This window comes from Mesocricetus auratus, unplaced genomic scaffold (genome assembly GCF_017639785.1).
Source record: "Mesocricetus auratus isolate SY011 unplaced genomic scaffold, BCM_Maur_2.0 Super-Scaffold_100018, whole genome shotgun sequence".
NCBI lineage: Eukaryota > Metazoa > Chordata > Mammalia > Rodentia > Cricetidae > Mesocricetus > Mesocricetus auratus.
In genome coordinates, this window is record NW_024429199.1 from 42,957,776 (window position 1) to 42,972,079 (window position 14,304).

General features: G+C 47.8%; 1 protein-coding gene across 11 annotated transcripts in view; it reads left to right on the plus strand.

The window, feature by feature from the left end:
- The window catches only part of Synj2 (synaptojanin 2), a 103,638-nt gene extending 95,300 nt beyond the window's left edge, over positions 1 to 8,338 (plus strand). For 9 of the 11 annotated variants that reach the window (XM_005065914.4, XM_005065915.4, XM_040758134.1 and 6 more), the window contains 4 exons: positions 1,798 to 1,910; positions 2,871 to 2,979; positions 5,012 to 5,160; positions 7,217 to 8,338. In XM_005065914.4, the coding sequence (XP_005065971.1) occupies positions 1,798 to 1,910; positions 2,871 to 2,979; positions 5,012 to 5,160; positions 7,217 to 7,945 (1,100 nt within the window). In that variant the 3' untranslated portion in view covers positions 7,946 to 8,338. Of the gene's footprint in view, positions 1 to 1,797; positions 1,911 to 2,870; positions 2,980 to 5,011; positions 5,161 to 6,204; positions 6,354 to 7,216 lie in introns of all 11 variants that reach the window. The other 2 variants (XM_013110194.3, XM_013110192.3) reach the window with 1 other exon arrangement.
- The last annotated feature ends 5,966 nt before the right edge of the window (positions 8,339 to 14,304 follow it).

The following is a 14,304-nucleotide window of genomic DNA, read 5'->3' on the forward strand; positions in this document are numbered from 1 at the left end:
TTAACGTAGAAATGGCCATAGCCTTCCGAGGGAATTTTTCTAACCTTTCAGTCAGGCGCTTGTTTCTTTGACAGAAGCCCAGACCTGCTCTTTATGAATCTGGTTCACCCAGAGACCCAAGCATGCATGCCGCTAGCCCAGGCCATGATCCACCTCCTACTTCTGTATTTCTCGCTCTTTAGGGATGAGCCCTGTTTTATCCAGGCTCTCCCAGGATGCTGGTCCAGCCCCTCTTGCTATGCTTCTCCCATCAAACTTGCCTTAATTTCAAAATAACCTTGTGGCTTGCTTCTGATTTGTTTCTGTTTTATACTGTCACAGTTTTCTTTCCCCCAAACCGTGAGAGTCAAACACAGACTTTTCTAAGCCATTCCTTTCAAAATCTGGTTTGCCCATAGCTAATGTATAGCAGTAATCAGTGTCAAACTACAAGTGTTTCTCCACTTTTGTGAAATAGAAATGATAATTTGTGACTGGAGACTGCTGCAAGAAGGGGAAGAGTTTAGGGCCAGTACAGTCTACTTAGTGAGACTGTGTCTCAAAAAGGGTAAATTGAAAATCATTTAAATAAAATTTACATGTCATACTATTTTAGAGCTTTAATAAAAAATAAAGAATCATAGAGAAGAATCAAGATTTTAAAAGTTACTTGGCTACCTACAGTAACAGTTTTAATCAAAAACATTTCCATTGTCTTTCCAGTTGTATACATGGGCATTTGTACACTATCTTAAAAGAAAAAAATTGAAGGGCTGGAGTTGTGTGCCAGCTTAATTTTCGTAAAGAACTGGATTCTATCCCTAATTCTGCCCAAAAGAAAATTTTAACAAATTGTTATCGTTTTTGCTTGGTCATTTGTTTTTTTTTGTTTTTTGTTTTTTTTTTTTTTGTTTCACTGTGTCATTAATTATTCGTTAGTGGCTAAAAGCAAAATGTAACATAATTTATTTCACTTGAGTTGGGGACTCCAGGACTTTTATCGCCTCTCAGACATTTAAAAAAATGTTTTAGGGCTGGGGAGATGGCTCAGCGTGTAAAAGCACTTGTCACGCGTGCCTGATGGCCTTCCCGCTGTGGTGTGCTCTGTGCACCTCACCACACCAGAATTCGTGTCAAAAGCACGCGCTGGAGTGCTGTCTTTAATTCCAGCATCCTTCCTACATGTTGTGGGGAGGAGGAGAAAGGGGAATCCCCAGAAACCTGACAGCCAGCCCTCCTAGAGTGTAGTGCATGCAGTGGGAGATCAGCCTCAAGCAAGTTGGAAGATAAGGACCCACACCCAAGGCCATCCTCTGTCCTTGCACGTGTGCGGTGGCATGGGCACGTCCTCATATACAAACAGATACTTTGTACACACACCTTCAGACACACCCAGACACACATACACCATTGTTTAACGACAGCATTTGAAATGGATTGGTCCTGATGATAATGTGCTTTAAGCCACTCAAACATTAGTGGGTTTGTATAGAAGATTAGAAACCCCTTGTGTGTTGGATTTAAATTTGCATTTCAGTCCTGCTACCCTAGACAGTCTGTATCAATAGGCCAAGCTAGAGAACCCAGGAAAACTGTTTGTTTCTTGTGGTGCTGGGGATGGAGCCTGGGGCCTCATCCTTGCTGTGTGAGCGCTCTGCTGCTAACCCACTTCCCCAATGGGGCCTGCCCTGAGCAGTCTGTATGGCTTGTGCACTCCCAACCATGGCTGTGTCTGCCTTTGCTGCTGCCGCCTCCCAACTTCTTGTCGTGGCTGGCATGTCACCAAGTCACTGAAGCTGATGCTCTGTCTTCTCACAGCCGGTTTAGTGGTGAAGAAGTCAGCCTCAGATGCTTCCATCTCCTCTGGCACTCACGGGCAGTATTCAATCCTGCAGACTGCGAAACTTCTTCCAGGAGCACCTCAGCAACCAGTGAGTCCTGGGGCTCCCGGGGAAGTGGTTAGCTTTGTCGACCCTGAGGGAGTGCCCCACCCCAAGGTCATGCGGGTCACGCCTTGTCGAGGAATATGTAACTCTTGTCCCCTTAACCCTCTCCCTGCCCATCACTCATCCAGAAGCCCTAACACTTGGTTGCAGCTTCTTGACATTGTTGTTCTGAGCACTGCGGAAGACACTTGGGATAAACAACCCCCAGTGTCCCTGCGGAGCAGACTGCCCGCTTCCAGACTCCTCTTTCGTGCCTTGGCTGTTCTCAGCTTCCCCTAGATCTATAGGGCATTGAGTGGTAAGGAAAAGGGAAAATTCAGATGTGTTGGCCGTTTCGGTGTAAGGGTAGAGGACCCCTGGGCCTGAGCCCTGCTGAAGCTTGGTTCTGAGGAATCGCAAGGGGAGAAGGCAGGGGGACTCCTCTGGAGGAGTCCTAGCACTGATGGACATGCAGATGGAGGTCAGTGGCCAGGAAGTGAAGTTGGCGAGCTGGGCCAGGCTGGCGTATGCAGCCAAGGCAGGCTGGAATGTATGGTAATGGAAGTGGCTCTCGGGTGACCCGGGTGCTGAGTGAAGAGGTCGAAGGTTCTGTTAGGAAATGAGAACCCAGGAGAGGAGGCGTTTTCATATCCACACGGATCAGGGAAGGCGTGGCCTGAGACTGTGTGCTCCAGCTCTGCCTGGCTATGGAGCGTTACATTACAAAAGCCCTGTCTGTTACCACCCTGTTTGTGAGCCTTTATTGCTTTCCTATTCTTGGGGCGGGGGGGTAGAGAAGGCCATTGAGAGACGTGGTTTAGACTTAGTGGGCATGTACATGGCCTGATGGGGTTCTGCATAGCTCACAGTCACATGTGGGCCACCTGCCACCTCTACAGATAAGCAGGTGATGTACACTCTGTGTGCTTGTGTTAATCCGTGTTTCTTCCCAACTCTGTCCTCAAGCCCAAGGCTAGAACTGGAATAAGTAAACCTTACAACGTCAAGCAGATCAAAACCACCAATGCTCAGGAGGCAGAAGCAGCGATCCGGTGTCTCCTGGAAGCTAGTGGAGGTAGGCTGTCTTGGGAACCACCTCCCTGGCCAAAAGGGAATGCCGAGTCCCATTTCATCCTCTTACTGGTAGTGGCCTAGAAACGACCTGAGTCTGTGCTCTCTCTCTCTCTCTCTTTCTCTTTCTCTCTCTCTCTCTCTCTCTCTCTCTCTCTCTCTCTCTCTCTCTCTCTCTCTCTCTCTCTCTCTGTCTCTCTCTCTCTGTCTCTCTCTCTGTCTCTCTCTGTCTCTCTGTCTCTTTCTGTCTCTCTGTCTCTGTCTCTCTCTCTCGATGTAATAATAATTTATAGTAGCCTTTAGTATTTTATTTACTTGTCTTTGATATGTTTTCCACTTACAATTATATACTCAAAATTCAGGAAGTATATAAGCTCATGATGATTAGACAACATTTTAGAGATAAACAAATGAAACTTTTTTTTTGGTTTACAAGACAGGGTTTCTCTGTGACTTTGGAGCCTGTCCTGGAACTAGTTCTTGTAGACCAGGCTGGTCTCAAACTCACAGAGATCCACCTGCCTCTGCCTCCCAAGTGCTGGAATTAAAGGCATGCACCACCACCGCCCAGCTTCAAATGAAACCTTTGTAAAGGTTAATGTTGGGCTAGTGAACCCGATGACCTGAGCTCAGTCCAGGACTCATGTGATGGGAGGAGAACTGATTACCCAGTTATCTTGTGACATTCCCAAGTGCAGCGTGGCACTTCTGTGTCCCTCCACATACGATAAATATACAAATATAAACATGTTTGGGAAAAGGTTAGAGTTGTAAGAAGTCATCCAATTTGCCAGCTGGGTGACAAAGAACCATTGTGTATTCTGTCCCTGCTGCAAACACAAAATTCACCTTGTACATTGTGGGCAAGTGTAAATAAAACTTGTGCTCCAGGCTGGGCCATCTCCCCCTCCACACTACTGTTAATTTTCTGTCGCTCCTCACTGAACCCTCCTTGTCCTACTTGGAAGCTTTTTCTCCCGTTCTTTTCTTTTCTATCACTGCTACTAACACTGCTGTTTTGGTTTTGGACTATAATCCAGAATCCCTTTTGGAGAGGAGAGATTATACCCTTTGTAAAGAAATATGGGTATATTATAACAGCCCAATTGTATTATCCACGGTCTTCATCTGACTTGGGATTCTCGGTGCTCTAAAGGAGGGCAGCGGGTCCGGGTTAGAAACCTGAGAAACATTGTTGAAGGATTATTACACAGTCCAGGTGGTTTTGTTTTTTATTAACTGATAAATGAATAAAAATACAGTGCATTCATACAGCGGAGTATCAGTCAGTCGTGGAAATGCAGTGGCACATATTACATAACAGTAAGGGTAAGCCTTAGAAATGTTACACTGAGTGAAAGAAGCCAGACATGCAATCACAGACTGTGTTATTCCACACATACATGATGTCCGTGGAGACACAGAATCACATGTGTTATCCCACACGTACACGATGACTGTGTTGGGTAGACCCACAGACTGAAAGCTGTAAGGAGGAAGAAAGAATGGGTTTCCTTTTGACAGAACAAAAATGCTGTGGAATTGGTTAGTGTTAATGCCTGTGCTGCTCGGTGGATACATTAAAAACCATTAAAATGGGAAACTTTTAAGGTAGGGAGCTATATTTTGGTGACACATGAAGTGCAGACAGCTCTAGAGACACACGTTGGTGACATTTCGAAGTTTGCAGTCTGCCACCATCTCCATGTGACACTGTCTTGTCCACGCTCCCGTTGAGGTTCTGTTGCCTGTGGGTCGTCTTCCTTGAGAAACATCTGACACTTTCTGTCTGGAATCGTGGTCTTACTGGTCTTTCCTCAGGTCCCGTGGGTCCCAGGCCCCCACCCCTGAGAAGGAGGTGACTGTGCGCTATGGGGCCAGACCTGACTGTCTAGTACTGAGCAGCTCTAAAGACCTCTCTGTAGCTGAAGTAAACATAATTGGATTCCTATGGCTCTGAGGGGTAGCCTCTCTAAATGGTAGGTCGTGCGGTGGATTCCATCGCCTCCCGCTTGAACTGAGTGATTTTGTTTCAGGTGTCCCAGAACTGGCCCCAGGTGCCATGCCCCTGAGAGACCAGGGGTCTTCTAAGCCGGAGACCTCCCTGGACCCCCCAGTCCTCCCCCGCCGGCCTGCTCCGAGGGTTCCTGCCATCAAAAAGCCAACGTTGAGGAGGACAGGAAAGGTAAGAAGCCAAGACATGGGAGCCACTCATTCCAAGGTGGCTCAAGGCCTTGTTACATAAAGTCTTGTCAAGGACAGACATGAAGTTGTATTTGGTTTCTCTACCCACCCACCTGCACCCCGGACTTAGCCAAGTCTAGAGGGAAAAACAGCTCGTTTGGCAACTGCTTTTCCCTCCTCTTCCTGCTGCATCTTGGCCTCAGCTGAGCAGAACAAGGAGCTCACTGTCCTTTGCAGGTTCTCACTCAGACAGAGAGGCCGCGTCCTGAATGATCCCAGTTCACAGGGAACTGCCACAGGTGCTTTCTGCCCAGTGGTCCAGTGCTGCTGTTTGTGTGTGGTACATGCATGTGGTTTCACATGCATAGACTAAATGCATTAGACAAGCCCTCACGGGGCCCAGGGAGCATGGCTCAGTGGTCCAGTGCTGCTGTTTGTGTGTGGTACATGCATGTGGTTTCACATGCATAGACTAAATGCATTAGACAAGCCCTCACGGGGCCCAGGGAGCATGGCTCAGTGGTAAGAGCACTTGCTGCCCCAGCCTGACGGCCTGAGTTGGGATCCCATCATCCACGTAAAAAGTACCATACAGGTGTACATGTACCTGTAACCCCAGAGATGTAGAGGGCAGAGGCAGGAGGATTGCTGGGGCTCAATGACTGCCAGCCTAGCTCCAGATTCAGTGAGAGACTCTGTCTCAAAGGAATAAGGTGGGGAGGATTAAGGAGGACATCCCATCTCCTCCAGACCTCCCTGTAAAGGGGTACTACTCCACACACCCCCACAGAGGCTATTACACATCAAACCTCTCTCTCTCTCTCTCTCACACACACACACACACACACACACACACACACACACACACACACACACACACACAGAAAAACTATAGCCAGCAGGCTCACAGGGAGGGCGTGGTCTCCCACAGGCTCACAGGGAGGGCGTGGTCTCCCGCAGGCTCACAGGGAGGGCGTGGTCTCCCGCAGGCTCACAGGATGTGGTCTCCCGCAGACCCAACAGCTTCTCACCACTTTCCTTGCAGATTGTTTTCTGCTCTGGCTCGCAAGCTTCTCAGCCTTGCTTATTGCTGCAGAGACATGAGTTTGTAAGGACAGTAGCTGCACAGAGACTGACACCTGTAGATACCTCTGGATCTTCTGTTTGATCCCAGTTCTAGGAGCGGGCCACTTGGTAATCCCTGCCAGGGCACCATAGAGTGACTATTGCTTTTCCAGCCTGACCAGCGTGAGAGGTCGCTCTGGCATGCGCCTACGTACTTATTAAGTTCGCTTTCTGTCTTCTGAGTTGTGCATCTTGTCCTGCTGCATTGGCTTGGTGCCGCCTGTTCATTTTCCACGCTTTGTGGCAGAATGAACTCCCCCTCCTTTCTTGTCTGCAGGAGCAGGGTTTGGTGGTTTCTTCAGTGGCTGCACGGGGATTTTGGTACGAGGCTGGTGGAGAAGGCTTATGCTTCCTGTTGGTTTCTTTCTTAAAAACAAAAGGAAACACTGGACCTGGACCTGGCTTAACTCCCCGGCCCCATCTGTACCAAAGCTTCCCTTGGCACCATGTAGTTTAAAAGCAGAGCTAAACAAGGGGGTCCCTGTGTGAAGTTCTCCCCCCTCCTTCTGTATCGAAATACAAAAGATCCAAGGAGAAAGGAGAGCCGTTAGTCCTTCCCGCTGCAACGGGTTCCCTCCCAGGGCGCCACGGTGCATGTCGAATCACCTGCTTAGGCCTGCAGCCTCCTCATGAGTGTTCCAGAAGGCTTCTCACTGAACGAGGGGAGAACATAGCCCCATTTTGTCAGGCAACCAAGACAACGTCTTTGTAAATTACCCACTGTGGCTCTGGTTTTAAACCTCTAGTGGTCCAGTGCCCATGCTGGCCCATGTGCTTCTCCTGGACGTCCTCATACCCCGTGGCTCCACTGGCTCCCAGTCTCTAACTGGTTGCCTCGGCCTCCCCCATCTCTATCCCCTACTGAGTGTTGTCTGGGTGCCCACTCCTTACGTTCCGGCTCCACATTTACACTCTTCCTTGCCTCTTCTCAGCCCACCTCGCCAGAAGAACGGTCTGAACAGCAGCCCGTCCATTTTACAGTCGCTCCCAAGGAAATGAGCCGTGAGACCCCGCTCCCCACAGCAGCCCCTCAAGCCCTGCCTGTTCCCAAACCAAGAACATTTCTGCCTGGGAAAGGGACCGAGAGGAGGCCCAGCAGCGGCAAGACAGCACTCGATGAAGCTCCTCCCATGACAGGTGCTGCGGAGGCCCCGCCTCTGGAGGCCCCGCCTCTGGCTCCCAAGGTGCCCCCGAGGAGGAAGAAGTCGGCACCGGCTGCATTCCACCTGCAGGTGCTGCAGGACAACAGCCAGCTTCTCCAGGGCCTCACGTGCCCCAGCAGCTCTCCGCCCCCGCCACAGCCCGAAGCCTATGCGTTCTGTCCGCAAGGGGGTCTTCTTGGCACCTCGTCTGCCGTAAGCGCTGAAACCGATGACCCCAGAGTGGCGGAGCCCAAGGCAGTCTTCTTCCATGGTGATGATCCAGATCCCTTCTGGAGCCTTCTCCACCACCCCAAGCTGTTGAATAATAATACCTGGCTATCCAAGAGTTCGGACCCTTTAGACTTGGGGCCCAGGAACTCTGAGAGGACACATGGAGACCCGGCACAGGTCAGCACCTCTGTGGCTGAGAGGGGGCTCCCACCAGACCATGGGGGAAAAGACTTCAGTCACTGGGTGACGGCCAGTAACAAAGACAAGAGGACGACATTAGGCGTTTGATCTGTGGGCAAGGACATGCCCTGCCGACTTTGAAGTCACTCTCGTTCCAGATGTTCCTCGTGTGGGCACCGCTTGTCTGCCCCTCGTGTGTGGTTTATAGAAGCTGTCTCCTAGTCAGTATAGTTGTTCAGCAGTCACCAAAGTGATTCATTCAAGACCTGTGCATTCTAAGCTTGCTCTCAGGGGAATAGGATATGTGCCGTAGGATTCAGCATTTGAAATTTAAAGGAAAGAAATCTAGCTGCCCAAGATGCTCTCACCCACTGGATCTTAAATGGTTGTTCAACTTAATGTGTGTACGCCGTTTGCTTGTTATTTTTGTTTGTGTCTTACAGACTCGGGGTAAGTGGTAGGTTCATAAAGCATAACATTAAAAGCAGTTGGGACCATTAAGAGCTGTTCTGGCCCACTTTAAGCCAGGCTAAGGAAGAAAAAAAAATCAGGTTGAAAACAGCAGATAGGTCAACAGCATGCCCCGACCTCCATTCTCGTGAGCCCCTTTTTATGGAGTTGTCCTTCATAGCTGCAGGAGCTGCTGCTCCAGCTCAGCAGAGGGAGCTCGTCTGCACGGAGCATGCGTGTGTTCAGTATTCTATAAACACTACGGTGTAACAGGTGAGTCATCTGAACACAGCTGCACACCTACAAGAGGATGTATAGGGACTATACAAATACTGTGCCACTGGGGACTTGGCCATCTAAGGATTTGGGACACCTCAGGGTGTCCTGGAATAGATCTCCCACAGACACTCAGGCAACTCCCTGTGGGTATTAACTTTGATGATGTATGAGTGCTGTGGCAGCTGGTGGCAATGCCAGCTTGGGTGTCAAGTGTACACCATGAGCTAACCCTCCTTCAGATACGGTCCTGTACATGGCCATGGCCTTGAATTATGGTGTGCTGCATAAGCCAATTTATATTCACCCCCTGGATGAAACCTCCATGTCGTCCATGTCCCATAAAAGCACAAAATGGGAAAACTCGTGCTGGGCCACAATGACTGATTTTCATTGGTGTAGGGTATGATGTCTTCAAGGAGTGTGCTACATGACTCTGTAAGGGAGCGCCTCCGGGGCATGGAGTGTGCTACATGACTCTGTAAGGGAGCGCCTCGGGGACATGGAGTATGGGCTTGGAATCTGGGTCTGTTTGTTCTCCCCATTTTCATGCATTTCTCATACTTCTCTCCAAGAACTGACAAAGACACCACGATGCTGCTTTATATTTTAAAAATATTGTGGGCCCTAGACTCTATTTGAAGCAGGTATCACATTTTTGTGTGTGAAAAGTTCATTAGCTGAAAAAGACCAGGAGTTAGGAAGGTCACAAGATCAAGACCAACCTGGGCGACAGAGCAAGGTCCTTTTCCAGAAAGAAATTCATCAGCAAATCTTATTATGGCAGCTTCCATACTTAGGAGTCTTTCACATCATAGACTCACACAGCAATGCCCGGTGCTGTCCTGCAGTGGACGCTGATGGTTGGGATAGTCAGGGCCATTTCACCTGGGGCATGTCATTCACTCTTCTACCCACCAGACTGCTGGGATCTCAGAAGTTATTTTGTGAATTATTTAAACCTGGCACTCAGCAACAAAACTCCAAGTGTCTACATTCATCTGAAAACTGATGAGAGAAAAAGGAGCCACTGACTTAGAAATTGAGTAGATAATATGCATATTTAGTACTTATAAAAGAGGGTATGGGGCTGGAGAGATGGCTCAGCAGTTAAGAGCACTGGCTGCTCTTCCAGAGGACCTAGATTTGAATCCCAGCACCAACATAGTGGCTCACAATCATCTGCGGCCCCAACCCCACAGGATCCAATGTTCTTTTCTGGCCTCTGAGAGCACTGTGTGCTCAGATGTACAGGCAGGAAAAACAATAAACATAGATAAAGGAAAAAGATGGTGTGGAGATGATACAAGTGCTTTCTGTGGCGTGCAGGCACTTGGTAGAGGGTTATGTGGTTCACCTGGAATGTTCTACAAACAAAAACCTAGACTGCATCAGAGGAGGCAGTGAGGTGGGCTGCCTGAAGACGTTCAAGGGTCGGCCACGGTGTGTCTTCCCACGAGTGCAGTCATGGTGGAAGACTCTTTGTTTTTTGGTTTGTTGTTTGTTAACTCAGATGCCCTCTTCCTTTATGTGCCTTCTTTTCCCTCCACAGAGGAGGTGAATTTGGTGGCAGATAAATGCAACCCCCAGTCAGAAAGGCAGCAGCAGGGAGGTCAGCCCCACAGGGTGGCCTGTGGTGAGGGAAGAACTCCAGCCTGTAGTTTTCTTCCTCGTCCTACACAGGGGAGGACAGGCGCAGGAGCCCGTACCCACGCGCCAGTGCCCCTCAGAGAAGCAGCCCCTCCCGGGAGTCTGAAAGTGAAGAATCCACACCCAGGACTGTGGGCCAAAAGGAAAAGTGTCGCGTTAACAATCGAAGAATCCGGGCAGTGGTATCACACGCCCGTAATACCAGCACTCAGAAGGTAGAGAGGCAGGCGGATCTCTGTGAGTTCAAGGCCAGCCTGGTCTACATAGTTCCAGGACAGACCCTGTCTCAAGTGGGGGGGGGGGGGAGAAGGACAGTTGGAATTACCTTACTTTTAAAACAGCATCAATTACGAGTTGGAGGATGGCTTAAGCCAGTAACAGTAGAGTTGCATAACTTCAGCAATGAGCGACCGCCACCCGGAAGACTTCATTCTGTTCTGGGTTTGGTTTGGGTTTTGGTTTTGGTCTGCCTCAGTTAATGAGACCGCATGTAGCCACTGCTTTGAAACATGCTCCAGTTCGCAGTATTTCAGGTATGATACTGACATTTTCACATGGTCTCTCTGACCCTAGGAGAGCCTCTTTTTAGGCTTCCTACATATTAAAAAAAAAAGTGACTGAAATTAGGAAATCTCAAGAAACTTCTACAGAGGTTTAAAGTTGCTGAAGTTTGAGATATTAAAAAAAAAATGTCCCTAACATGTATAAGGGAAGCCATGTGCTAAAACATTGGCTTCAGAATGGCCATTTCGTTGGGAAGGAAAACTGAAAATTATACCCAGAGACTAGTAATAAGTCTGCAGTGTGTGCTGAGTTGGTAATTTGTCCTAATGTTGGATATGTTATTAATCATCCCTGTCTTTTTAAAATTGGAGTTCCTTTCAGATATGAAGAGAACTCGGGACTCATCTCTGACCAGCCTTCCACTACATCAAATGTAATTGCTAATTCTTTTTTCTTTTGCTTTTTTCAAGACAGGGTTTCTCTGTGCAGCCCTGGCTGACCCAGAACTCGCTCTGTAGACCAGGCTGGCCTATACATCACATAGTTCGCCTGCCTCTGCTTCCCGAGTGCTGGGATTAAAGGTGTGTGTCACCATGCCCAACTGCAATCGCTAGTTGTTGCTGTGTGATGTTTTGCTATTCAATAATCAAACACTTTAGAAATAGGAGAATAAGGTTGAGAATTTTGGCTTCAGAGCCCAAGGGGTGGCTCAGTAGCCAGAGGCACTTGCTGCCAAGCCTTAAGACCTGAGTGTGATTTCCAAGACTCACTAGTGGGTGGAGGGAATAACTTTAAAGTCGTCCTCTGACCTGTGGTGTGTGCACATGCCCGCACACACGGAAACTAAATGTAAAGAGAAAAAAAGCCTAGAATGTATCGTGTGAAAGCGGCTTTCAGGGACCACACACGGGAGTTAGGCACCACTGTGTGTGAGACTTGGAGAGCCTAGACTCTGTCTTCTCAAGGCCTTTAAGGCAGACTGAGGAATGGATTAACTGTGTATATATACATTTCTCACAGAAACAGATGGGAGTCTGTACTCTTTAAATTCTGCCCATGTCTGTGATGGTGCACATCTTAATCCCAGCACTCAGGAGGCAGGCACAGGCAGATATCTGTGAGTTCCAGGCCAGCTTGGTCTGCAGAGTGAGCTCCAGGACAGCCAAGACTGTTAATGGAGAAACCTTGTCTCAAAAAAAAAAAATTTGCCCATGTTTTCTTCTAAACTGATTAGTCATAAAATACAGTGACTAATGTCACGTTTCTCAGGAGTAAGACTATACTGGTCATCTCAAAGTGGTAAATCAGGAAGAACTCGCTTTGTCTGTGGACTTGGACTTGGCCAAGGAAGGGACAAGCAGACTGCAGATTCCTTGTTCCAAAGTGGTAGGAGCTGGACTCAAACTCACTGCAATGCAAACTATTGCCTGGGAAGGAGTGATGCCAATGATAGAAATAGAGTTCCCATATGGCACCTTCCCCCACAGGTAGCACCCCCACTGATACTCTGCAGCTGATAATCCACACCCGATGCCATTGCCTCTGATGGCCTTGGCTTCCCATTAGGCCTCACTGCACTGTGCATCCTAAGGTGTGAAGACACATGGTCTACCATTTCTACCAGTGCGTTACTGGACCTGTTTCACTGCCCTAAACGGAACCTTGCTCCTATGCATCTCCCAATCCCAGGAACTCGGTCCCTGTCCGTTGTTGCCCTCTGTAGAATGTCAGATTTGCAGTCATATTGTATGTGGCTTTTCCATGCTGCCATTTTAACCCAGTGACAGGAATGTAAGGTCCCTTCCTGTCATTTCATGAGATGACAGCACGTTTCCTCATAGTACTGAGTTTTCTGTCAGGATGAACCAATCACCAACTGAAGATCATGGTGGCTCCCAGGCTTTGTCAATTGTGGATGAAGGGGTTTGTGTGAGCATAATTTCCACTCGCCTGATTACATACCAAAGCTAAGAATGAGTTTTCTAAGAAATTGCCAAGTGGTTTTCCAAAGTAGCTGACGTTTTTCATTCCTATTTGTGACAGATCAGAGTCTCCGTGGCCCCGCATCCTTGTCCATACTTGGCACTGTTTGATATTTTGACTGTTCTACTAAGTATGTAATGATGCCATGTGATGAACACCTTCATAAGCCTTTGTGTGTGTCTTTGGTGACGGTTCTGCGCCCCTGGCTATGGTTTTAGTAAGGCTTCGTTTCCTCACTTTGAGGTTTAAAAGTTGTATATTTTAGATAAGTCTTTATAAGATGCACCTTCTACAATTTCTCCCAACTGCTTTTTATGCATTTTCATGTTTCAACTGTTTCCTTTGTCTGCATTTAATTTTTTCCAGTTTTAAAGGCGCACTGTGTTTCCATTACTTCAGTTTCTCATATATAATAAGGTATTTCAACTTTCAAACCTGCAAAGCCTAGCCTTACCCTTTGAATTATTCTCCTTGCTATCAACTGCTCAGCTGTAACTTTGCTTTTTCTTTGACCCAAGGGAAATGATTAACTTAAGTAAGACATGTTTCTGGAGAGGGCTGGGCATTTGGGTTTGCTTTTCTAGACGACGAGGTCTCACTCTGCAGCTCAGACTGGCCCAGAACTAGCTATTCCCCTACCTCAGCCTTCCCGGTGGTACACTGTGGCCATGTGCAGGACTTTGTTCTGAGACAAGATCTCACTACGGAGCCCTGACTGGCCTGGAATGGGCTATGTAGATCAGGTTGGCTTTGAACTCCGATATCTCCCTGCTTCCTGAGTCCTGTTATTAAAGGTATATGCTATCATATGCAGCCCAGGATATATTTTTTAATGATTTCACCAACATATTTTTAGTTATAGTTGGTTTACTCCAAATGTGTCCATAAGTTAACATTATTCTAGAAATCTATGTTCACCTGTTATATACCAGATTATGTCCCATTCCATTATACCACACATAGTAATTTATGTAAGCTCAAGCTGAAGCTAGACAGCATCAACACTAGAGTTCTGCAGCCTGACTGTATCTGCTCATTATAGATACCCATTTCAAGGGCAATTTAGCTAAGGATGTAATTCTTCCCTTCCTTATTAATGTTTCTAAAATGAGGTGGGCGTGTTACTTATTTTTTAGAGATTGTATTTGCATTTTAAAGCATGGTGTTTTCATTCTTCCCTTGTTTGCCTTCATGCAGTCACTAAAGGCAAACGGGTCTCCTGCCCAAGCAGCCAGCGCCTACCTTGCTGCAAACAGCTTGCATGTCGTTTAGTATCTTTGTATTGTCCTGCTGCTGCTACTGTGCTTCTGTGCTCATCAAGCCATCCCTGTACCAGTGGGTGCACGTCTGTCCAGTCTGTAATGTTCTGGGGCCTTTGAATTATGTCACTGTACCCGTCTGTTTTCAGTCCTTTCTTTGTCCAGGGTACATTGCCTTTAGAAGTGCACCTCCAGCCTGTGCTGCGTTTGCTCTAGGCTGTCAAAGTCCATCATTTCTTTCCCCTTGGTCTTGTGTATGATAAACCTCGTCTACACCTTGGCGATTAATGCCCTTTCCAACGTGTAAACAGCAAAAATGCTGTCTTGTTGGAAAAACAGCAACAG